The sequence below is a fragment of the Opisthorchis viverrini genome (assembly GCF_000715545.1).
Source record: "Opisthorchis viverrini unplaced genomic scaffold opera_v5_191, whole genome shotgun sequence".
Taxonomy (NCBI): domain Eukaryota; kingdom Metazoa; phylum Platyhelminthes; class Trematoda; order Opisthorchiida; family Opisthorchiidae; genus Opisthorchis; species Opisthorchis viverrini.
Window position 1 is genome coordinate 47,720 of NW_008751847.1, and position 25,248 is coordinate 72,967.

The following is a 25,248-nucleotide window of genomic DNA, read 5'->3' on the forward strand; positions in this document are numbered from 1 at the left end:
GTTCTCCTTGAGGGACAGAAACGGAGAACCGACAAATGACCCAACAGTGGTATCTGAGGTTTACAGAGAACACTATGCGTGTCTATACTCAGCCCCAGCGTCTTCATCAAATCCACTCTTGTCAAGGCGAAATTGCGAACAGTCTCTAACCGACTTGGTCTTCACGGTGGAGAACATTCGACAGCTCTTGCTCCAGATCAACCCATTCTGCGCGTTGGGGCCCGACGTGGTCCATCCAAGGATCCAGAAACAAACGTCCTCCACAATGGCAAATCATCTACACATGGTGTTTCGCCAGTCGCTTGACAAAGGCCGCCTTCTTTCTGCTTGGAAGAAAGCGATTGTCACGCCAATCTATAAAACTGGTGACCGACTATCGCCTGGCAGCATGAGTCCTATGAGCCTCACTAGCGTGCCATGTAAGGTGATGGAACGCATTCGGAAGCGAGCCATCTTAGATCACCTCACTTCCAGCAACCTGATATCTCCAGCCCAACACGGATTTCTCCCAAATCGCTCTTGCGTGACAAACATGCTCGTCTTTATGGACAGCTCAACCCAAGCCAAGGACGAAGGACTCTCCTATCAGACAGATTATTCCGAGTGAGAATAGGCTCGACCTATTCCTCTCCAGCACCGGTCTCCATTGGAGTTCCTCAACGCTCCGTCCTGGGACCACTCCTGTTTCTGATCTATGTCAACGACCTCCCAGACGTTCTTGAGAGTCCATGTCTACTCTTTCCGGACGATCGAAATCCTATAGTTCCAATGTCAGTGCCCTCCAAATGGATGTAGACGCAGCAGAGGAGTGGTCGATGGACTAGCACCTTCCTCTGAATGATGAAAAGTGCGTCCATATGTCGTTTGGAGGGGATTGAGCGAATGCCTTTGTTATGCATAGTAAAAAGGGACCAGAAAACATCATGCGGATAGATGCCAAGAAGGATTTGGGCATCTGGGTCTCCTCAAACTTGTCCTTCTCACTGCACCATGAGAAATCGGCCCAAAAGGTATTCGCCATTTTGCGAATGATCCGACGCACCTTCTCCCGTATTACCCGCATGGACTTCCAAATAATCTATGGGGCCTACGTCATACCGCTCCTGGAATACGCCAACCAGGTTGTCTACTCAGGACGCACGAAAGACGTCACCCTCATTGAGCGTGTCCAGCGAGCCGCCACGAGAATGGTTGCCGGCCTCAAGTCCGTGGACTACGAAACGCGTCTCGCGATGCTTGATCTCTTTCCCCTGGAGTACCGTCGCCTCTGAGGGGACTCAATTTTTATCTATGCCCTGTTTGAACACAGCTTGGCAAACAGATTTTTCACCGTTGAACCAGCAAACACCCGGCGGGGACATAGTAAGAAAATTTTCAAGCTCATGGCATAAACCTTCATTAGACAAATTTTCTCTAATCTCGGGTAGTAGATGCGTGGAATGAACTTCCTCCGGCGGTTGTTCACGCTCCTTCTCGAACCCAGTTTAAAGCACTATTAGACATTTATTTATGCGAATCCTCGCGCTGGCAAGCATACTGCCCCGCGCTGAGAACATAAAAGGCAGTGCTACACCCTTTTTTCACTTGTGCCTTTCAGATGAACGACATTCACTGACCGACAACTACAAAACCGACCCGGAAAATAGGGGCAAAAGCCTCGATCCTGTGTATCAATCCGTGAATCCGTGAATCCGTGATATTTGAAGGCAAAACACCACTCATCAAATAGAATGAGAATGTGCGTTCTCCGGCAAGGTTGTCAACCATCTGGGAGCACCCAAACGTTTGCACCATGAACTATAAGTTAGGTAACATCTCATAAACGAGAGGTCCAGTCGAGTAACCCATGGAAACCAAACTGATTCGCAAATCACCTTACCTGTCAAATCACTTCAATTTGTTCTAGGAGGACATAATGTTGACGGAAACTCGAGGACTGCGTCTACCTGATTAGTCCAAAGCAGGGCGAAACCGGTCATGGACTGTCGAAGAGTTTTCAGCAACCTTCTGAACAGTTTCCCCTATTAAGAAAACGGAAGTTTGTTTCTGACCTACCAGAGCTCGGCAAACAGGCTGCTCGCTTTCTGACCAATCACCTGTGAGTCAGGCCTGTTGCTGCGGCAGCACTTTATGTATGGGCGGCAATGCGGTTTTGTCATAGGTCTCCGCCTAGAACGGAGAAGACGTGCTGGGGTGTAAACAAAGTTAAGAAGCAATTACATGTAGCTTAAATCGTTCATAGGCTTATATCAGTTAATAAGGGTATTGTGAAACAAGCTTCCACTCAATGACTGTGGCGAACCAAATACCGGGTAATTATAATTACCCGGTATAGATGGGTATCCGATACCACATGCTACACACACAGAGAGAGAGGTGCGCAACTATTTCTGGGTGATGGTTGAAGGCACACGAAGGCAAGAAGCTTGGAGAAGAAATGGTGCGTGCTTTAATAACAAGCTTGGGAAAAGCCTCGATACTGTGCAGTACTACAAGGAACGCGTATTCCTTGTATGTATGTTGTATGTTTGGTCGATGGGGTGCTGTTTTTGTGGCAGTCACGACCTAGTGCAAAGGAGGTTGTTCGCATCTAGAACCAGTTGTGTTATCTACCTTTAGTTTGTCTGTTTGCGCGTGAGACATCACCCATACACTTCTATTTAGTGTTTTGGACGAATAAGAGGAGTACCCTGGAGACAGGCTCGTATTAGGGCAGATTCAAGTCATTGATACAGGCATTCGACAACATTTCTGTCTTTTTGTTTGGTTTCTTGAGCATGAAGCTAATTCTCAAAACCTGGCACCCTGAATTATCCTTGCTACTAGAGAAGGGAATGTCCATATTTATTCGCGTGGGTGGACTGCATCAGGGCGACCCTCATTGCCCGATGTGCCCAACCACTCAATTAGTTTATTGTCCCCAAGCATGACATCAGATGTACAGGTTATCAAACTACCGTGAAGTTTTATTCTCGGCATGTGAATCATCCAACTCCAGCTACCATCTTTATCCAGTCTATGCTCAAAGTTCTAAAATGCTTGAGAACTGGTGGTCACAACTACTTCCTTGACTTCCGACCCCAGATTTCTTGCTTATTTAGTGCAGTGTCCTTTTTAGGAGCTACACGTGTATTCGCATAAAACTGCTCCTTCCTATTAGACGTTTTGTTCTTGTCCGGGCTGTTACCACGTCATATATGGTTATACCATGGTTTTCGTGGATATTATTAGTTCGCCACCAAAAGAGGTCAATCGGCGTGCTAATGATGCGTAACGTCGTAATTAACCCAGATACGAGAGTAAAAATTCATATATATATATATATATATATATATGAATTTTTACTCTCGTATCTGGGTTAATTACGACGTTACGCATCATTAGCACGCCGATTGACCTCTTTTGGTGGCGAACTAATAATATCCACGAAAACCATGGTATAACCATATATGACGTGGTAACAGCCCGGACAAGAACAAAACGTCTAATAGGAAGGAGCAGTTTTATGCGAATACACGTGTAGCTCCTAAAAAGGACACTGCACTAAATAAGCAAGAAATCTGGGGTCGGAAGTCAAGGAAGTAGTTGTGACCACCAGTTCTCAAGCATTTTAGAACTTTGAGCATAGACTGGATAAAGATGGTAGCTGGAGTTAATTTTCTCTGCAAAAATGGTGTCCAGCAATGATATCCACTCTCTTTGTTCTTCTCAAGCCTTTTTCCATGAAGTATTGGGGCGAAAGCTGGAAGGTGTTCAAATAGTTTCTGGCGACATCTTTGTTGATCTAGAGTATGTAGACGACATCGTTCTCATCTCTAAAGACAACGGCGAAGCCGAAGCTCTGTTGAATAAACTGGCCACTACCACACCATCTTTTGGCCTCTGTCTTTCACCTATATTGTTTAAAACCAGCTTCAGGATATCCAACCTTAAAGCATGTCCACTGCATTTCAGTGAGAACCATTGAAGATTGTGGAGAAGTATACTTACCTCGGTAGTTGTGTTAGCTCTGACTGAAGTGTGTCGGAGGAAATGAAGACACAAATCTCAAAGCCCCGCATCATGTTCCCTAGAGTGTGCGTCAATTGTGGCATATCACTGGATCCCAAGGGCCGTGTTTACTGGGCTACAGCAAGCAGCGTATGGTTTTATTGTTTCGATAAATGATCTCTGCGGACAGATAATGTGAGTCATCATGTTTTTGAGCACGAATGTTTCTGAAGGGTTTCTGGTGTCGGATGGCGCTCACGAATTCTTACCGAGGTGATTGGAGAACGGATATTTGCTGGCGCAACTAGTATTCCAATCACAAGGAACATCCAGAGACATCAGCCGTGATGCGTGGGCCATGTGTTGCGCATGCCGAAACGTCGTCTTTCAAGATAATTGTTGTGCACTGTGCCTCCGCCGTAATGACACAAACCTCGTGGTAAACACTTGACTTGGCAGAGAGGCCTGATAGAGATTACGAAGATTTTAAGTGCTGTCAGTTTCTTTTCGGGTTATCTGATTGAGTGCTTGGAGGTGGAGGCACCTTAGAATGCTTGCAATAGACTATGTCCAAGTTCTTCCCTCCCCCTCTTTTCTTTTCACTTCAAAACTTCTAATATGATTAAAGAATTGAAAAATATGGTTAAATAAACATTTTGTTTGCATGGCATTGAAGCATCACCCTGTCCTTGTTTGTTGTTATTGTTGTTGCTGCATAAAAGCAGCTTTTGTTCTGCACATGCTTGCAGCTGGAGTTCATGGTTGTGCAACATACATGTTCCAGCCCAAGACGACCACTAATTGAACCCCAGCAGTGCCAACTCCACCTGTTCGCATGTTCGCACCCCGGTTTAGATATCCGGGCTCTGAGGCTGTCGTAATTAGGTGTTCCTTTTGAGCACTTTAGCTATAGCCTGTTGAGGCTTATGTAGATACAGTAAAAAGCTGACAGCCATATTTGTGTTTACTGAAAGGTTTCGGACAAACTAACCGCATGCAGGTGATCTATCAAATAGAGCTTCTGTTTGATGGAGTCGGGCAATATCAACCTGGCGGTTCCACACGCAATGTCGCCGGGTTTCCAGAAGTTTATAACAGGGAGAGTGGAGACCTATAGAGAGTACATGTCAACGGATTTACTCGGATATTCTGTAAAGAGAGAATTCGAACTGTGTTGCCGTCGTGCTAACCTCTACCTTGAAACAAACTGTTTCTCTGACGAGTTTGCTGTGACGGCATTCTACTCAACTCAGTGAATCTTGAGGGGTAATTGAGGGTCCGAGCTGTACTTGGACATAAATTGAAACGCTTCTGTGCAGAGTGCTAGAGCAGAAGTTATTTCATTTCGGAGTGACTATTTCTATGATAGTGATGATCGACTGAACGATTCGCATTACTCTGTCGTGGTGTCATAACTTCTTGGAGTAGTCTGTTGTGGGACGCAGTTGCAGTGCAGAGCACGGCTTCAAGTGAACATGTTCGAGGACCGGTGGAGGTTATCTTCAGTGCCGTATATTCTCATAAGGAGGCGGTTTGTCACAGAGACTGACTTCTTGAGGACGTCTGAAGAATGATTCATCCTTCAAAGAATCTGCTTCTATGTTGAGTGACAGAACAGGTTACTGATTTGGTGAACTGCGCTGAAAGCTCCATTGCGCGCACCCGTTCGATGAATGACGTCGGTCCAGATGAGGTCAGGCCATGTGAAGCCGTGATCTTGCAGTGTATTTCCAAGGTTTCATGCCGTAAAAACGACCCTATCGTCTCTGGTAGAGTGCACCGCAAAGGACTGCTTTGGGTGAGAAAGATTAGTTAACCACTTCGTGTGCAACTTTCAGCCACTTAGTTGTAACTCGCGATGGAAAATCGTCATTTACCTCGCATTGATACGAACGAGTTGCTACCCCCGTCAGCCTTTTCCCTCTCGGAAGTATCACACAATGGTACTAATAATCCAGTTCACGGCGCAATACATCCACCTACCGATGACAGTTCAGTCGGATTTCAGGAATTCAGTGATTCGCGATTCGGTGTGAAGTAAGTTTGTTTTTGGCATGTTAAAACTTCTGCATTACCTGTGTACTTATTCAAACCGTTGCTCACTAAATAACCGGATTTTTGTTGTGTAGTTTGTGCATCCGGCGCATCAGTGACGTCGGTTCACACGAACATATTATTGTATTGTGTCGCAAGTAGCTGAGGTATCTCAGCCGACCGTGAGCTTAAAAGTTAAAGACACTATTTTAGCATCCATTCAAATCTGAATCCCTCTGATGTCCTCTTTATTTCCACTTTTGGCTTTTTTATCCAAGTTCCCAATAAGTTAGCCTCACACACTCCCACCTGCTTGATAGTTCCCTGTGGAAAAATCGTCCAGCTATGCTTAGCTGCCACACCACCCGAAGGAAACACTAGGACTGGAATACTGCCAAGTTGCCCAAGTCTAGACAGGGAGTTTCCTGTAGCCGCAATCATTGAGCAAAATGATTCGTTCCTGGCGGAAAACAAGAATTTATAACTATTAGTGCTATAACTACTATTACTATCAACTAGTATAACTATTGGTACGAGTCGTTTTTATACACCACTAAATCCCGAAATAACCGCGGCCGTTTGGCCACATGGTGCCCTTCAGCAGCGTACCAACCTCGCACTCGAATTGATTGCATCCTTATCAGTTACCGATGGCTTGGTTGGATCAGTCACTAACAGCCACTCATTTTAGAACACATTTGTGAATTAATACCATGCGTTCATCCGGGATGGCTTCTCTTTTCGTCTTCCCGGGCCGCGTAATTTGCGGTCAAATTGATCAGTAACTGGGATACTGGCGGATCCCGAAGTTAGACTAATTTATCCGAGTAGTCTTTTGAACCCTCATTTAACTGTTCCACCGTCGGATATGAATTCATGCTGGAAAGAGCTTGCCACATTTTTGCCTGTGGCACGGTGTTACCAGGTTCACTAAAGCACTGGACATCAAACGTAACAATGACATTCTGAATCCTGGACAAAGGTTCCTGTGGGCCCCGAAAGTGATTTTGCTTGACGAGTTGTTAAACGTCAAGTAAAAGTTAACCTACGCGTCGATCGCACACAGTTCTAAGGAAATGGAAAAGGACCATATAGCCGGGAATGCCCGAAAATTGGGGGGTCGTAGTAGCTAACTTCCGGTGGTGAGGCGATGAATCCCTCTGAGCAGTCGTTCGTTACGTTGGCCTCTTTGATAGTGGAATTATGATTCTTGCACTGTATCCAACTTTCAAGTTAGGTTTCAACATCCTTGGGTCGGTTCTCTGGGGGAAATAATGTGACTTAATTCTGATCTTTACGTCAAAAGAAGATCTTACCTATAAAGAATCAAGCTATTTAAGCTAATGACAAGTTTGTCTATCTTTTGCGTGTTTTTCCTTGTTCTCTTCCTGCTCCGTCAGTCTTGCACCAGGGGACTTGCTTCTCCGACTACAAGCAGCAGAAGAGCGTGTCAATGAACTTGAACTTGCTCTGCGAAATACTCGGAATGAAACTCTCCAGATGCAGCGTTTACGGGATGAGGCGGTCACCGAACTTCAACGTATGAGGTCATACATAGGTTCACGGAACTCCTCCGGTAGTCAAGGTGACGTCACACCGGAAAAGGAAGCCTTGACAACTACTATTAACAGGTTGAAAAAAGAGGTTTGTTTGATTGCCATTCTTATTTAATGTTTTTAACGTTGAATGGATTTATCACCTTGAATGAATGAAAATTTCTGCCGTAGCAATTGAAAGCATATTACTGATCTTACCATAGTAACCCCTTTACGAGGGGCTCGTCAGAAGTCGTCTTATTGGAGAGCCTTCGACAGCGATTTCCGGTACGCAACGTAGTGTGTGATCAAAGAGAAGTCAAATGCCCCTCTAAAACACTGTTGTATATGCTCTGTCGCATATCATTTGGCCGGAGCATGCACTGTTCCTTCACGTATCCTCATGATAAATCTCTTTCAACGATTAGCAGAGGCAGTCGTCAGTGAGAAATGTCACTGCTACATCGGCTGTTCACCCGAGATAATTGGGACTCACTGATAATGTTCCAGACTGCTGTAGTTCGTGCATCCAGATAGTCTTGCTACTTCTAATCAACCGGTGTTACGTGTTTCCTGTTGCATGACTGCGTATGTGGATGTGGCTACTAACTTGGATTCGTTGAATTCCTGTCCAAAAGGGTTCAGTTTTCCCCTGTCTATGGTCTTGTCCTGTCGTTCCTTTGTTTCAGTGTTCGAAATTGGAGGATAGGAACATCACGCTTCAGCAGCAGTTGGATCTTTCGCTAGTGCGTGTTGAAAGTCTGGAGGCTGTTTTGCGTTTACAAGAGAAAGCTTTGTGCCACAATATCAGTAATCAGACGGGTAAAGGATCGGCGTAAGTGCTCCCATCTATTATAATGTCTGTTTGTCGCCAATGAATAACTAGCATGCAAGGAAGTTCGTGTAACAGGAACGAATTTTTATTCCACCTCTGGACCACCGTAATTTTCTGTCACAACATGTGTGCTCAATTACTTGTAACGATGGTCTCTTTCTAACGGGTTTGAGTAGCAAATAGAAAAACCAACGTTTTCTGCTCCACCTGATCCTGATCCTCTGGATCATGAACGAATATGTTTGCTTGCCGTAATTGTTGTAGAAGTCGGTCGCGCCATCATCAAGTGATTAGTGCGTACTGTTTTCAAAATATTGCTCATTGTCTGTCTTTGTAATGTACTACTCATAAGGTTGCTGGAAATCCGTCGACAGCCCACAACCGGTTTCGCCATCTTTCGGGCTCATCAGGTAGGCGCAGGCCCCAGGTTTCCGTCAACCTTATGTTCTACTTGAAACCAAGTTGAACGAAATTAACGAATATACACTCATTTGCAAACTAAGTTGGTTTTTTGAGAGACTCACCTGGACCCCAGCTGAATCTCTCGTTTGTGATGTTCTCAGGCAACAGAATGTGCTGCACCAAATTAGTTTGCAAATGAGTGTATATTCGCTAATTTCGTGCAATTTGGTTTCAAGTAGAACATAAAGTTGAGGAAACCTGGGGACCGCGCCTACCTAATGAGCCCCAAAAAGGGTGAAACCGTTCGTGGGTTATTGACGGATTTTCAGCAGCCTTATGAGTAGTACATTACAAAGATAAACATGTATCGCGATATCTCGAATACCGTAGCGACTGAAACATGAGGTGGCCTGGTGCAGCACATTCAGTTGCCTGAGATAATCACAAACGAAAGTTTCAGCTGGGTTCCAGGTGAGTCTCTCGAAAAACCAACTGGGTTTGCAAATGAGTGTATATTTGCTCATTGCCGTTGCGTAGTTGTTTAGAGGTCAAAACAACTGCGAATATAGAAAAGCCCGCTCAAATCTCCCTTTAGATCGCACCAAGAAGAATGGCATTGTAAAGAGAGAAGGTCGATTAAACGGCATCTTCGAGTCTTATATGTGAATTTCCATGCACCTGCAATTGACTTATCATGAACATATCACATGTACTATCAGCAACCAGTTTGACGTTGGGAAGTAAATTAATCTAATTAATCTCGTATTTTGACCTTTCTCATCAACAGAGACGAATCTAAATATGATCAGCTGCTTTGCATGTGGCGCACCCAAACAATTCGTTTGCTTATGCAGGTGGAAGAATACAAGGCAGACAGAGAACATGCCCTGGCTAGACTAGCCCGTAAGGAGGCACAATTGGAGAAGATACGCCTATCCGCTCAGACCGATCAGGAAACCATGCAGCTTAAACTTCAAGCCAGCGAAGCAGCCTTTGCCTCGGAAACGAAGCAAACACAAGTAGGCACTCAGCTTTGTTTTTCTAGTTTGTCCTTAATCTTTTAACAGACGCAGTGCTTCTTGCCCCATTTAGTTTATTTAGGCACGGTAATGCATGCTTGGATACTGTGCATGAGTCCAATATCGTGTAGCACAGTCTGACACTGGGGTGGAATTAATTGTCGCCCCCCCCCATTCATAGTGTAAACTCTATTATCTGCTAACAGTACGCCTACGAAGGGCACATAGCCCATTATTCACTGATATGCACTTGGTCGTGGATTGAACGTTCGTTCGAAAATTTGAGCTGTTGTTCCTTTGTTCACCTGCAAGATAACCTGCCGCTATGTTGTCATACCAGAAAATGTAAACTTTCAAGTTACAGCTTATTCTGTTTGTCAAGATAGGTCTAACGTATGTTCGTCGTCCTAATCCAAGTCCAAGTGACTGCATGAATTCAAACATACACAATGAGAACCGAAATTGGAACCATCAGGATGGTCTGGCTCATCAGCCGTATTCCTTGATCCCTCGACCATCAGTATGAAGTGACCTGACCAACAAAGAAACCCGTGGTGATCTGTGTTCATAGGTGTTAAGCACCCTCGCTAAACAGTTGTCATCTCATCCGTGGTTTTAAGCTTGTAGAGCGTCTTCCGCAGCCAACTTCGTTTAAACTTGCGTTAATATTACGTTGTCGTCCATTTCGATGTTCCAACTATGTGGAATTTTCACTCGGCAGTTTTCCAAATACCGGTAACCAGTCATGTCAGTATTCTGTCTTCCATCCTGCCATTCTTGGAGTTGACGAGATTTTCGGCAGTGTTCAAATGAAGTTGTCTGTGCAGTGGGATTGGGGAGTTTCCTTGGTTCACTGTGGTGGTGAGGATAGTCCCGGAGTTTCCTTGGTGGTGCACTACTGATACGGTTGCTGAAAACCTTTCGACAGTCCACCACCAGTTTTGCCCTTGGAGCCCATCAGATAGGCGCCGTTCCCGAGTTTCCGTCAACCCTATATTCAAATTAAACCTGGTCTATTCACAATCCGCTAAATGCACTCATTTGCCAACTATTTAGTTCTTTGCGAGGGATGATCGACTGAACTATGCCCTATTCCTCGGTGTGCATGAAGAACCGTACACTTCATCCGTAAGGGCAAGATGAACTCGCGTATTTGCATCAGCTTTATTCTTAACCAGGTAGACTGGTAAAATTGGCCTTGTCAGTCAATCAGACTCTTATTTACTGTCCATCTATTTCATTCGCTTGACTAGTCGACCGAAAGATGCTGTTTACGCACTGCTTATCTTCTTTCCACCTACAATCAAGACAAGTTTTGCATCCACGAGGACTCTCAGTGCATCAAGATTTGACACATTAGAAATCATGTGATCATTGAAGTGATACCGGTGTTAGCACTATGAAAATCTGGCGAGCAACTAATTCCAGCACAGTGAAGGACTAAATATTATTTGTCTGCACTAGAATTACTGAAAGCACCGAACTGTGCACGAAATCACGAAGGCTGCCGATGATCATCTTCCGCGACTCAAAGTTGCCCCCACCCCGTGAATGCTCTGTACTCCCATAACAATGACATATAGAATCGGCTTTCCGAATTCTACCCGTGTGACGATATCAGTTTGAAGGGAAGCTTCTCATGCGAACAAAAACACATCAGTGACTTACGGAAGCAATTATCTATGCCACTTTAGCGATCACCTTAGGTAGAACTAAGTCTCTTGTGAGTATCCGTTAACCGGTCAACAGATAAATAGAAACCGAAATAACCGTTCAGCTGCAACTTCCTTTCGACCCCTAGGTACAATGCCAATCGAAGGAAGCACGGGCGCTGAGATACTGCCAGGTTAATCAAACCAGGGTTAGGTTCGAATCACGGAGCTTATGATCAGTAAATTCGCGCTCTAACCACTCAACTATCAATACCTTACCAATCAACAATGGTATCTTACTCTTATTTCAGACGCTTGTTGCCAAATTAGAGCATGAATCTCTGCGTTATCGTAATCTGGAGGCAGAGCACAAAATACTGCAACAGAAGTGCACGGCCTCACTTACTACTCTTCGGGCGCAGAGTGAACGTTTATTACATTCCATCCAGTCATGCTTCCCCACGAAACCGCACTTAACAAGCCAGGCAGCAGACAATCCGTCCCTCTTGCGAATTTTACAACGCATCAGACAATTAGAATGTCGGCTCAACTTCGCTTCAAACAGGCTCCCTCTGCTACGAACTCATATGGCGCATCGATGGTGTATACCACCAGGTCGATCTAATCAAGGCACACAAACCGGACCGAGTGACACAGATCTGCTTAGCGGTGTTTCACAAATGGAGTTGAATGAGTAATCATCCATTTTTCTTTCCTATGATTGTGTTGCACCAGCAACCCCTTACCTTCCGTAGATTTTGATCTTTCGAGAGTACCTTTCGGGGATTTGATTGGTTGAACTACATTATCCCAACCATTGAGTGTCCTGCTCTGAGTTCGTCCGATAAACGGATTTTATTCGATGCGATTGCACACACAATACCCGAAATCGTTTTGCGCAATAATTTCATCGTTTATAAACTATGAAGCCGTTGTCTGAAACATAGTATGACCTCTGACGTGATCGCCAACGATATTGGTGTGAAATGGTTGCCCAACAGTATGCTGGTCGAGTGTCCTTCTTAATTTAGCATTTGTAAGCCAATTTGGATGTATCTTAGAACCATACTTACATGTGTTCCTTCATTTTGGTAAATAGGCAATGTTGGTGTAGATTGATCCACCTGAGGTTTATCACCGGTCGTTCGGCGTCCAATTCTCTAATGCTAGTAAATTGGTTGAACTCACCAAAAAAAATCAGACGTTGTAAAGCGATCATCTTTGTAGTGGAGGATTCGTTGAACAATCGAAATAAATCATCTAGCGAAGTACACTTATTTGCACAGTAATTTGGCTTAAGCGGGAGAATTAGCTGAATTTAGCTGAAGTTCTCGTTTATGATGCGTCGCGAATTACTCACATTTTGGCTTCAAATGAAAGGTAAAATTGATAGAAACTCCGGGACAACGTCTATCTGGTGAGCCCCAAGAAGAAGTAAAACGGCAGTGGGGTGTCGAGGGGCTTTCTTCAACTGTGTGAATAGTATGTTCCGTCCAGAAACTACGAACCATTTCGTTACTACCAAGTGTGGATTAAAGTTTCCACTGAAATTTTGACCTCTGAAACCCAAGTCGAACTAATTTCACTTTTGGCCTTTTCGAAATTTGTGTAACAATAACGACTCAACTAATGGCTAATAGCCGCGCTCACGACGACCGGGAATATATTTCCACTAATAATGGCTTTTATCATCCCAAGACTCGATGCAATTCTTCCGTCCAAACAAATCATAGTGCTGACCAGTGTCTGGGCGGGGAGTATGTCTGTATATGTTTTTCTGTACTGAACACAATGAGAATCTGTAGAAACCTCGCGTCATACTTCCAGCACCCTTTCGGCGCATTACTGCTACGGGACCTGTAGGAAGCCCGAGAGCTGAGTAACGACAGATTGTTCAACCCCAGACTGGAGTAGTTGGAATATAAATTGTGACTTGGAAGCCCAAACTCTATAGTCAAAGGCTTTCGCATCAGGCATCAAATTAGTGGATGTCATGTATCACGATAATTTGGAGAAATTGGCATTGCTTACTTATCTCCAGTTTTCACGATGTACCTTCAAAAAGCGCGTCTCCTGGTTAGTTGTTCGAAAACTAGACTTTGTCTCACAAATCGATCGACTCATCACAAAAACACGTTTGTAACTTCCTCGTACCTGAACACCTCATTTTTCTGTAGGTCATCACTTTAGCTTGTATCAACTGTACCATAGTTTGATAGAGCTGAAGATTCAGCCTCTAGTTAATTGCAAGCTGCTCCCATGACGATAAAATGTTTGATTGATGTTTCTTAAAGGCTTTTGAAATTCGCTCAGAATGAGGCAAGACAATGTCGTGCTGAACGAGATGTCGCTCTCAGCAAGCTCGAGCAAAGCGCCAAATGCTTTCACCAGCGCGTGCAAGCGGCTCAAGACGAGGGTAAGTTGGGTCAGATGGATCTCCATAGTGTTTGACCGGGAGGATAATCCCACAAAACGTCATGGTTTCATCCTTCGATAAGTTGTATTGACGCAAAAACATTGCAGTCATCACACTTTCTGATGTTAGTTTTTGAGGCTATCCGTTCGAATATTGGCCCATAAAACTCTGATCTCAGCAACGCTAACTTCTCAACTTTACTTGAGCCTTACCAAGGTTACTAAATAAGAGTACGTTTTGATACTCCTTTTGGATTTTACTTTTTTTTCTGGTCATGCACTCACAAGTTAAGTTGGTGTTAGTGAGAGTCGTGAGCAGCGCGTACTTGATGAACCCCAAGAAGGACGAAACCGGTAGTAAACTGTTGAAGCGTTTTCATCAACCTTATAAGTACTGAAATGTCGAGGAAAATAATTCATTTTGATTGCACACTGAGGAATTAGCGTGTGGACAACAAATTTCTATCAGGAACTCAAGGGAATTTGGATACTCTGCCCACTCACGATCTTTTTAGAGAATCTGATAACCTAATAGTCTTGGCGACGAGCAGTTATTCGTGGAAAGCAATCAGCCACGCGTGTTATCCTAAATGGAAAGTATCTTATCTGTGATAAGCTGCCGACCAAAGAAACAGGTGGCTGATCCTGCTATGCTCACCTGATACGTTGCAATGATGTAATACGTACAATGGTATATGGTGAGTCCTCAAACAATCAGCTGTTCCGAACAAGTGAGGAGCAGTAGCCCATTCACACGCTACTCTACCAATTGCATCAACCGGTCTAACCAACTAGTATTTACCGCTTTGTTTACTACGATATTTATTCAAAAGTGGTGTCATCTCGTGTGAGCGCGTCCTTCGTAATTGGGTGACGTTTCTCAACATTGTTTAATATCTGCTGAGATGCAGGTGTACACCAACAGACATGACTAATTGACTAAAGAGGCAGTTTAAGGCTTTTAGCAGAGACAAACCAAACTTTTGCATTCACCTTCACCTAAGAAGTGGTCTTTCTGATGAGTACCTAGTCTGTAATTTCCATTGGTAAGTGAAAAGTGTTACTTCTGCGCTGTAGTGGCACATATTCGGTACGGCTCATGTTGGTGAGGTCTACTGACGACCGAGTTATTCGTCAAGCTCACTGGACAAGATCGTCTTGTTTTTTTCTTCGGAACGCCTTAGTCATTTGAACCACAGGTCTCGTAACTAGCCTACCAAGAGCTCATAAGTAGCTCTGCATATTAGCTCCTTACAAGGAGCGGTTAGTGGTTAGCCACTATATATAGTGTCGCCTGTTCCGAATAGTCTGGATTCCACTGGGAAAGGCGTTTCCCCTTGTGTAGACAGCATATGGTAACACGTGGTCTGCAATGGACTTGTCCTCATAATTATTGTCAAGGGAAGTCGGTTTTTAGGCTATAGAACCTGGTTATCAGTATCAATACCTCGTTCCTTGTGTTATAGACTAACTGTTGAGAGTCGCAACCCTACCTAACGAGTGAAGGAAAGCTATTTCCAGTAGTCTATACCAACTACACAAGACCCCTGTTATGCCATATATGTAGTGTTTCGTGTTGTTTAAGCCGATGGCGGTGACCGGTGTGTGGTGACAGGTCTGTTGAGGTCAACTGAAAGCAAAATGGCCGATAAGTATGTGATTGACTGTGCCCGCATCAACCACTGAAGTGTGTCTAATTGGGATCGGGCTTAACCGTGAGCGCGTTAGTCACGCAAACTTCCGCTCGTGGAGATTTAGACCAGAAAAGCCAATGTGTTGCGCCGACTGACTCATCGAGTAGTGCTTTTCTCGGTTGATGTGCGGGTTTGTCTTCTCTTATGGCTCTACTCGAAGTAATATAATTAGAGTCCGGACATCAGTCATTGGTGGAACCAAGTCACATCGCCCGCACCAGATCTATCGCTTGTTCTTTATCTTATTTCCTCTGTAGGGGATTCTGTGGTTGTATGCCAACAAAGCATCTGTGTCAATACTGGTTTTGCTAAGGGATACTGCTGTATGTATCCTGGAGACCATTTTTCAACGACCTTGTTGTTTTTGCAATGTACTACTCATAAGGTTGCTGAAAATCCATCGACAGCCCACAACCGGTTTCGCCCTTCTTGGAGCTCATCAGGTAGGCGCAGTCCCCGGGTTTCCGTCAACCTTATGTTGTAATTGAAACCAAATTGCACGAAATTAGCGAATATACACTCATTTGCAAACTAATTTGGTTCTTTCGAGAGACTCATCTGGAACCCAGCTGATCTCTCGTTTATGATGTTCTCAGACCTTGTTGTTTGTTTTCCGATTGTGTTTTGTGAAATTGGGCTGGCGGTTGAAGCTGTTCTTCATATTTCCTAACTAATACCCTTTTGGGTATCTATCAACTTGCGTTTCATCGTGGAGAATGTCGATATTCTTCGGCTGGTAATTCATCAGCATTCAGCATGGCGAATCAATCGAAGTTCAGGCAAATGTGTGGCATAGCGAAACGTCTGTGGTTTCTTTTGTTCTTAAATACCTGGTAATCGAGCGTTCGAATGCATAGCTGTCAGTACCAGGTTTCACCTTCCTTGGTATACGGTAAGAACGTTATTGGCGTAGAAAACCGATTTTGTCTGTGAGAATATGGTCCATGTTTATTATGCAGATTCTAGTATTTATAGACCAGGTGTTTACTATTGCCTTCAGCCCTGATACTACTTTTTGTCTCTTATTCAATGGAAGAACCAATGGTTAGAACCAATCAGCTGAAACTGTAGGGTCATCCATAGCTGATCCGATAGGTATCCCGAGTGATCGGGGCAGGATTTTAACGTTCATGAATGTCCATATTTCGGCATCTATCAAATCAATATATGCGAACGCCTTTCCTGTCGGAACAGCAGTAGTCAGTGCAGTACCTATCCCCGGGCTCCTATCATTTCCAGAGTGGACATGCACTATTTTATTGGGTGGAGTTGAAAACCCCCAATCCAGCAATTCGAGTTACTAGGAGACGCGGTATCTCCAAATATATCACGCGCATACAACAGTCTGTAAGAAGGAACCCTCAAAAGATAAGTAGTTCCACTAGGGTACACACAATAGCCAGCCAAATACCTGATTTATGCGTTACAACCACGCTTCAGCAGAGTACTCCACCTAAAGTGGTATCTCCGCTTGAATTGTTACCTCAGGAATTCACATTCACAACAATAAGAAGTGTAAACGTTGCTTCACTAGGCATTTATCTCTCTGTTCATGTATAAAAGAGGTCAGTGTGCAAGTTCTTGTTCTTGTTTTGCTTCCAGCCCCCCCCCCCGCAATTTCTCATTTAGCCAAAGTAGTGAATCACATATGTTCACAGATCGCTATACGTTAGTAGGCTCCGTTTGCCCCTCATCGTACTGTGATATCCATCTGGCGGAGTTGAACTCCTCACTTGTCAAAATATGTTAAGAAGGGGGAATTTATGCTGTTTGGCTTAGTTGTGTGCCTCTATGTATACATTTATCCCAGGTGGTTTCATAAGCCCGGATTTGGGGTCTTTTACAGCTTCTTTAATATGTTTCTCCTCTAGTCAAGACGGAACTTTGTACACTTCGTGAATCGGTTCGCATGCTTGAGGTTTCTTTACAAGAGAAAACGGAGGTGAGTGACCTATGCCGTGCATGTTCTCGTTCGCCGTTTACTTTGGTCCTTGTTTCGAAAGGCTTTCTTCTTTGCACCAAGAATCCGTTGTTCGTGTTGGCAACACAACATCAAGAGTTTTCCCACCGAATTGAGAGTAGTTGACACTCCGGATAGCCAACCGTAGCCCACGTTTTAACCAATCCAGGTTTACATTAGTTCATTCATCTAAGGGCTGCCGCTACGAGCATCCTGTAAAACGTAAGTGGGGCTTTAGTGCGCCCACAGGCAAATACAACCACCGTTCATGGATATTTTCTAGTATGCTCAACCGTGCTCAAGTAGTACGGTCGCTCATATCCTCCACGGAACCCGGCTAGTTCTCTAAGCTCCTGGTACATATAAGAGACAGAGCCTGACCTATACCTGGCTCTACGGTTTACTGGCTTTGAAGAAATCCTGACTGTCGACTTAATAATAATAATAATAATAATAATAATAATCGTTCAGCTGTAGCACCCTTTCGGTGCCTGGCTGCCATGTCACCCGAAGGTTGCGCGAGGGCTGGGATACTGCCCAAGTCTAGACAGAAGTCGAGAGGCAGAGATCGGGTTCGAACCACGGACATTACGGTCAGTAAATTCGCGCTCTAACCACTTCGGCCATCTTGCCCCTGTCGACTTAAAGTTCCCCAGCAAAATTTTTCAGGGGACACTATACCTTGTATTTTATTTTCATATTTTTGATAGTCTATCATTTTTCATCTATGCACATTTGACTTAATTTTATCTCGCGGTTCAGGAACTGTCTCGATGCAAATCAGGCTTCAACGACCTGAGATCCAGTTACGCAGAATTACAGAAGTCTGCAGAGGCGGAACGGAGGGAACTCCAAGCCAAGATCAGTGAATCGGAAGATCAACTTACCAAAGCGAAAGCCGAGCTTCGCAAAGCCAAACGTTGCCTCGATCTTGAATTAAAGAGACACAAAATCCGGGTTAGTGGACGGTATATTTATCAGGGCTTTATTGGAGAAAATGAGCGCAATTTTGTGACAATGAATCACCACGATTTGTGCCTTGTTTTGGTTTCTCTCATCAATCGGTTTCGTTTTCATACTTTCCAAGTTTATTCTACCGCATTCAGCTAGGTATGACGCACCAACATGGGCGCTAAACAGGCTATTGCGTCCAAATTTTGGTGGTCCATCTTCACAAACTAAAGGATAATCTGAGCAAATCAGTCACCGCGCCAATCCTGTTTGGTTTTCCTGTATTCTCCATAGAGTTTGAGAATTCCGCCAGTTCATCTGAAGGGGACTATTTTGTTTAGCATGGAAACTAAATCCGTACTCAAAATAGATTGGTTAGACGTTAGACAAAATGTTTTCGATTCATACTGTACCTGCTGACTTTTGCAGCCACTGTTATTAGTCAGAATTATTTGTTCTTCACAACCGACGTCAATGTTTGCATAGCTAGAAAGTCAGTCTTCTGCACCGATTTCTCCCCTGGAACTTCGAGAGCTTCCAATTGGAGGTTTTCAATGAGGCTGATGTTACCCTCCTCTTCGCGAGGGTATTTTCCACCCTTGACTGGACGGCTGGACTCAGGATAGTGTTGAAGCTGCTGGCCTACGAAAACCTCATCCCGTTATTTTCAATAACTTACGAGGTTCTGTGGTGTCAACCGTCTTACGATTAGGCAATTCCATACCCTAGGATTACTGGGTGGTAAGCCGTGCTTGTCATTTCATCCGTCCGGATGTGCCTATTGCGCAACACATCTGTTCCTTCAGCTTCGCCAACCTGTAAAATAATGGACCAGCATACCCCTTGTATACTATCGTTCTACAACTAGAGCGGGTAACGGTGAGATTTGCCGTTAGGTGGAAAGTATTCTATTTCGAATGATCTACGCAGGTCACTTCTCTGACTCATACCTCACCATGGTCATAGTGAACTGCATTTTGATTAGCCCGACCACATTTTTAGCTAATATCATTCAGCAGTTGCCTTTAATATTTCTTCCGTCTTCCTAGATAGGAACGATTGCTGTAGAGACGAACCAGCTATATTTTTCACGCAGTCTGTAGGTGTCTCCAAGACGAACAGGGTATTGCAACGAGAGGCCTGTTTGATAACAAGTAGGACTTTGGGTGATACTGTATCCAGCGAGTCCTTTGGTAGAGCAGTCGACGTGTAACTGTGTTTTAACTGGTTTTAGGTCGGAAGGGAAAGAATATCACAAATGAGGAGGCAAATTTGAACCATCGATTTTGATAGGCACTTCGAAAGCGATTAGTAATTTTGAATACCTTTTCTGTGTCTGTCCCGTCCTGTGCTTTTGAGCCAAATTTCAGACCTGCACTTCTCGTCCGACAGTATAACCGCGAAACAGGTCCTTTTTTCCACCGACATAGTGGGTTATGGGTGCTTTGCCTAATTCAGGGACATAGGAGGTAGATGCGTTTGGAGCCGCATCGTGATCTCGACAAGTTTCTACAGGAGGTTGACCGTCATCCTGTGGTTGTAACCAACTGATTTGGAATGACCTATATATTCTATGGAGGAAGGTAGCATCGTGTTTCCCTTCGATGTGGGGTGCTGGTCACCTACTGTCTTCACAATCCTACTGCAATGGATCTTACTACAAAGCAATTCGCTTTGTCTGAACAAAGAACAACTAAAGTGGTGACGGATTTGCAGACCCCAACATGAAGTTCTTGTTCACACTGAATCGATTAGACTGTTACTTTTCCCACACTCTTTCTTGAATTCGCATTTTTGGTGGATAAATTTTATTGTCTCCAGATTCCCGAACCGCGGTGTGCTTTTGAAGCGTCCAGCCGAACTCCCGAGAGCACCATAAAGCCTACGATTCCTTTTCAACCTAGACAAACAAGCTCCAACGAAACCTCACTGAATATGAACCAAATGGGTAAGAGGTGACATGCTTTTTCTGATTTTTCCCATTTTTTACCTGTAAAACACGGTGCTTCCGTCTCCTCCGTACTGGCCATGAATATCGGTGCGAGGGAAAGCAATTCTTAATTGGTATTGGAATCAACGTTTCAAAAAGCCTCTTGTATCCAAGGCTGTTTGATCAGCAATATAAATAAACTGGACAATACCTGCGGCCTCCATCAGCCTACAATCTCCCGACCTATCGGTGTTAGGCAGCTCTTCAGGTGTCTTGAAACAGTTTTCTAACCATGTTACTATTATTATATCAATAGTGAGGAAAACAAAAGTTTCCTGCTTGCTGTGCTGTTAGGACGAACCGGGATTTCAGCCGCACGTCAATAGACGCCTATTCAGTTTTCCATTGCCGTACTGTGGAAAAGTTACACTGAATGCTTCCACGGGATTGTAGAGATGGATCATCTGAAAGACACACTTGTCTTTCAAGACCTTATGTACTTTGACAACATTTTCTGGGAATTTCGGTCGCTGCCCTTATTGCACTCTGATCGACTGTGACTTCATGCTGTTAACATACTCCACTGAACCGGCCTCAAGGACGCTCGTTAATACGACAAAGAAAACGATATGAACTCTTGGTCTATAGAAGCAGAAGAATCACTCTGCCGGTCTTCTGTTTATCGGAAAATATTACAGTGGAAGGTTGACCGATTGCGACTCAGGTTACTACTCAGTTACTACTCAAGACATATTGGTGGGTGAAGGTTTAGGAAGTTGAGCAGCTGGTGCTGACCCACTCCGATTATTAGCGGATCTAATCGGGTCTTTGGGTACTTGGACTTAGCTCAAAGTCTCTTTTGGATTATCAGATAATCCGGACTCTGCTTTCCATAACATAGGGTTCACCCCTATCGGCTTGCAGTGATGCAACTTAAGAGGTTAGCCAGCTCGACAGGAGAGCACACCGTAACCTCATTTGGAACGATCGGTTGAGGTACTTGGTGAACCTGCCTATAAGTGGCCGGAGAAATATAACTTAAGAGTTCGTATTGTCTGGAGTTACGGGATCACAACAGGCTTCTAGCAAAAAAAGTTCATGTAGCATACATGACGTTATCAACGTGTCACTCACCTTAATATGCAAACTTGTGCCTGTGCGGTTTGTGCGTTTGTGTCACTGGTTTGTTTTAGTGACAGTTTATCTTTACAAGATCTGTTTGGTTTTGTCCCGGTTGTCAACCAGCAAGGAATCTTCGATAAGGAAATCGAAGACTTCTCTGGAACTCATAAAGTCTGTTTGTGTTGCTGGTAAGCTTTTTTAGGCTCTTCTGCCAAACTATGGCTCGAGTTGGGCTTAGACAGTGCTGGGCGTTTCACCTCAGTTAGTTTTATGCTCCAAAGTCGAACTACTGTACTTATGATGTTTGTCTGTTCACAAAAGTGTTTCTAGTACCTCTAGTATCCTGTGTGACACTAATAACTGATTAGTTTACTGTAAATGAGTAGACCAGCATTTATTGGAAGCTTCTGTCTCACCGATGAATTTACTAACTCACTTGTTCATTCGTTCCAGGTTCCCTCGTCCAATCACTAAAAGAGCTGACTCAGCTGGCCAACTGCTTACGATCCAGCAGCTCAAGCGATTCAGAACCAGATAGTGGTTCTGGCTCATAGACTATTCTATATCAGACTGTCCTGATTGCCGGCTGTGATGTACAGTTGCTGTTGAAAAAAGTGGATTTTTTCCCAAACATTTGTATTCCTCTGAAGACTTAAAGGTCACAACATGAGGTGGTTCTGTGCATATGAATGGCTGGCTTACCAGTTAACAGTAGTAGGCGATTCGGGTTTGCTAAAGTTCCTTTAGTGCGAGACGCAGCCTTCTTTGTGCGTGGTTGAATAGTGACTGTTGAGTGTTTAGTGCCGCGTTGTAAACCGTTTCATTTTCTGGTGATGTTCAAACATTGGTAGCTCGGGTGGCTTTGTTGGCTGAGGATAGCCTATCGAATCGTTTGCGGACCAGTTGCCAAGCTCAGTGTACGCTAGCCGTCTCATTTGACTTTCGTGAAAATGGTGCATTCAAGACAGGTTCGACTGTCTATTGAATTTCGTACGTAAGTTAATCCTATTTCTAGCCAACATCTACTATCGGAATGTCTGCTGTGATCTCCGGTCAACATCTTCCGACTTCACGATCATGCTAAGGTAATCAGTATAAGGGCGAGGTGGACCAAGTGGTTAGAGCGCGAATTTACTGACCGGAAGGTTCGTGGTTCGAACCCGACCTCTGTCTCTCGACTTCCCCTGTGTAGGCTTGGGCGACCTGGCAGTATCTCAGCCCTCGTGTCCCTTTCATTTGGCATGGCAGTTAGGCACCTAAAGGCTGCTACAGCTGGACGATATTTTTTATTTATCAGTATAAGTGGTGATTGGTCTACTGATTTGCAGCCTTGTTATCCACTCCCACCTAAACGAATCGACAACTGGTATTATCCGGAGAGCAATAGGTTTATTTATCGAAAGAAATATGATATTCCGCTGAAAATTCGTGAAATTGACGGATGAGGTGTGTGCCTTGGAACTTATGTTCAGTGTTGTACTATCGTGCCCATGTTGCCTGATAGCACTTAACAGGCCTCTACTTGCTTGCCGGCTGAACTTATACCAGTATCAACAGCTTGAACAGAGCACCATATTCAGTTCCGCACAAACCGCTTGTGCTTTACCCACAATATGCAGGCTTTCCGTGGATCCAGTACCGGTGATCAGCACATCGGTTTCGGATGCGAGCAAACCACAAGTATGAAGTTTTCAAGGTAGGCCAGTATCTCGGGGTTCGCATAAGAAGTTACTCGTCATAAGAACTGATCACTTATCTGCCAAAAATGAGGATGTACACCCAACGAGTATTCAGAGGTGATGAATTTAAGAACGGAACCTGTCGTCTAGGTAGTGCAGTTCAGCGAAACTTTCCCAAAGTTGACTTGGTGTGCTTGCCAGAAAAGACTATTTGATTAGACCAGACTATTTACTATTGGTCAGTTGTCAGTATGCTATCCTTCTCAGATGCTCGGTGCAGGCTATAGCATTTGGATGGCAGAAACAAATGTTTAGACATAATACACTACTCATAAAGTTGCTGAAGATTCTCCCACAACCAACGACCGTTTTCGCCTTTTTTGGGGCTCATCAGGTAGGCGCAGTCCGCGTTTCCGTCAATCCCTATGTTTCACTTGAAACCACATTGCACGAAATCAGCGAACTACACTCGCTTGTAAACAAATTTGGTTTTGCGTGAGACTCACCTGGAACCTAGATGAGTCTGTCGTTTAGGTTTCTTAAATGGTCCTAGAAACAAATTTTGTTATCGGTAGAGTTTATGCGAGCATATATCAGACCCACCTGCCTATACCCGCTTGACTCCTGTTCTCCCCACAGCCTCGAAACCGCGTCACTTGAAATTTCCTTGTTTATCTCTCGTTCATAATCTCTACACCTATCTAAGTTTACTTCTGCAGTTTACAGTCGATTTCATGTTGAATGACTACAATAAAGGAAGGTTCCTCTCGCAGTACGAAATGATGCGGTTGCATTCAAAGTTCTATGTTTCTTACTTTTGTATGGTTAGTTTGCGATAGCCTTTTATAAACAATGCATGAAGTGGTGTACTTGCCCCAAACTGCATTAATTTATCAGTTTGGGTGCAATCAGCCTCGAATTATGCCGTGTTGCGAACCGTGAATAGGTGGCTCACAATGGTAAAGACTCGAGTTCTCGGGGATTGACTGCTTTAACCTTAGGTATTCTCAGATATTGCCTGAAATGAATTAGAAGTGGGTTTATCAGGAGTTGTTATGGGGAAGTTTGCCGCGATAAAGCCGCCAACGCTTCCCATGACTTTCAAGCAAAACTTTGCCTGATATGTCCACCATGGGATGCTCTATCAGTGTCGCATGTATAAGCGGCAAATCTCACGGCAGGTGTAGACAGGAGCTTGTCTACGCGATTTTCACAAACCCTCTGTTGTGCAAGTGTAGGCCAAAATGTGAGGTAAGAATTTGTCATTGACGCACACAGAAAATGAGCGACGCACGCCGTAAATCGCATCCCGAATGATTACTCACTTCTGCTGCAACACCACCATCAGTCGGATTTTCAATTAGTCGAATAAACCAAAGATGTGAAACATGGGCAACAACTTGAACGGTTGACAAACACTTAACACCATGTTTGATACCAAGCGAACAAAGATTTCCAAAACAGTGCATAACTGCCTAATAACCGGAAAGCTGTCTGTCTTAAGAGAACTCAGCTACAACACTGGCTTCAACACATTCGGGGCTGGTGTTCAACAAACGATAGCTACCGGTGAGCACGATCAGCGTGCGGTATCAATCACCCAGTAAGAACGAATAAGTGGTAATAGTAGTCCTAAACAAGGACTTACTAAGCAAACGCGAATTCGAAAACAATATCTCTAGAGGAAACTACTCACAAGGTTACTAAAAGCTCTTCGACAGCCCACGACCGGTTTCGTCCCTATTGGAGCTCGTCTTGTAGGCTCAGCCCCCGAGTTTCCGTCAACCTTATATTCTACTTGAATTCAAATTGCACTGTTTTCGAGAAATACACTCATTGCGAATCATTTTGGTTTCCACGAGAGACTCAATCGAATCTGTCGTGTATTCCACAACAAACGATAGCTACCGGTGAGCACGATCAGCGTGCGGTATCAATCACCCAGTAAGAACGAATAAGTGGTAATAGTAGTCCTAAACAAGGACTTACTAAGCAAACGCGAATTCGAAAACAATATCTCTAGAGGAAAC

At 44.2% G+C, this 25,248-nt stretch overlaps 2 protein-coding genes across 2 annotated transcripts in view; one reads left to right on the plus strand and one right to left on the minus strand.

Annotated features, from left to right (window-relative positions):
• T265_07870 (hypothetical protein) overlaps positions 1-582 on the minus strand; it is a gene marked incomplete at both ends in the record, with an annotated part of 37,377 nt that extends 36,795 nt beyond the window's left edge. Inside the window, one exon of the mRNA XM_009173520.1 lies at positions 464-582. Coding sequence (XP_009171784.1) covers positions 464-534 — 71 coding nt within the window. The remainder of the gene's footprint in view (positions 1-463) is intronic.
• Positions 583-5,624: 5,042 nt separating this feature from the next.
• T265_07871 (hypothetical protein) lies at positions 5,625-22,124 on the plus strand (the record flags this gene model as incomplete). The annotated part of the gene is made up of 10 exons (XM_009173521.1): positions 5,625-6,027; positions 7,425-7,668; positions 8,249-8,394; positions 9,584-9,815; positions 11,779-12,161; positions 13,762-13,883; positions 17,448-17,518; positions 18,299-18,493; positions 20,309-20,435; positions 21,993-22,124. 10 exons carry the CDS (start codon positions 5,849-5,851, stop codon positions 22,091-22,093), a joined length of 1,800 nt encoding a protein of 599 aa, XP_009171785.1.
• Between the last annotated feature and the right edge of the window lie 3,124 nt (positions 22,125-25,248).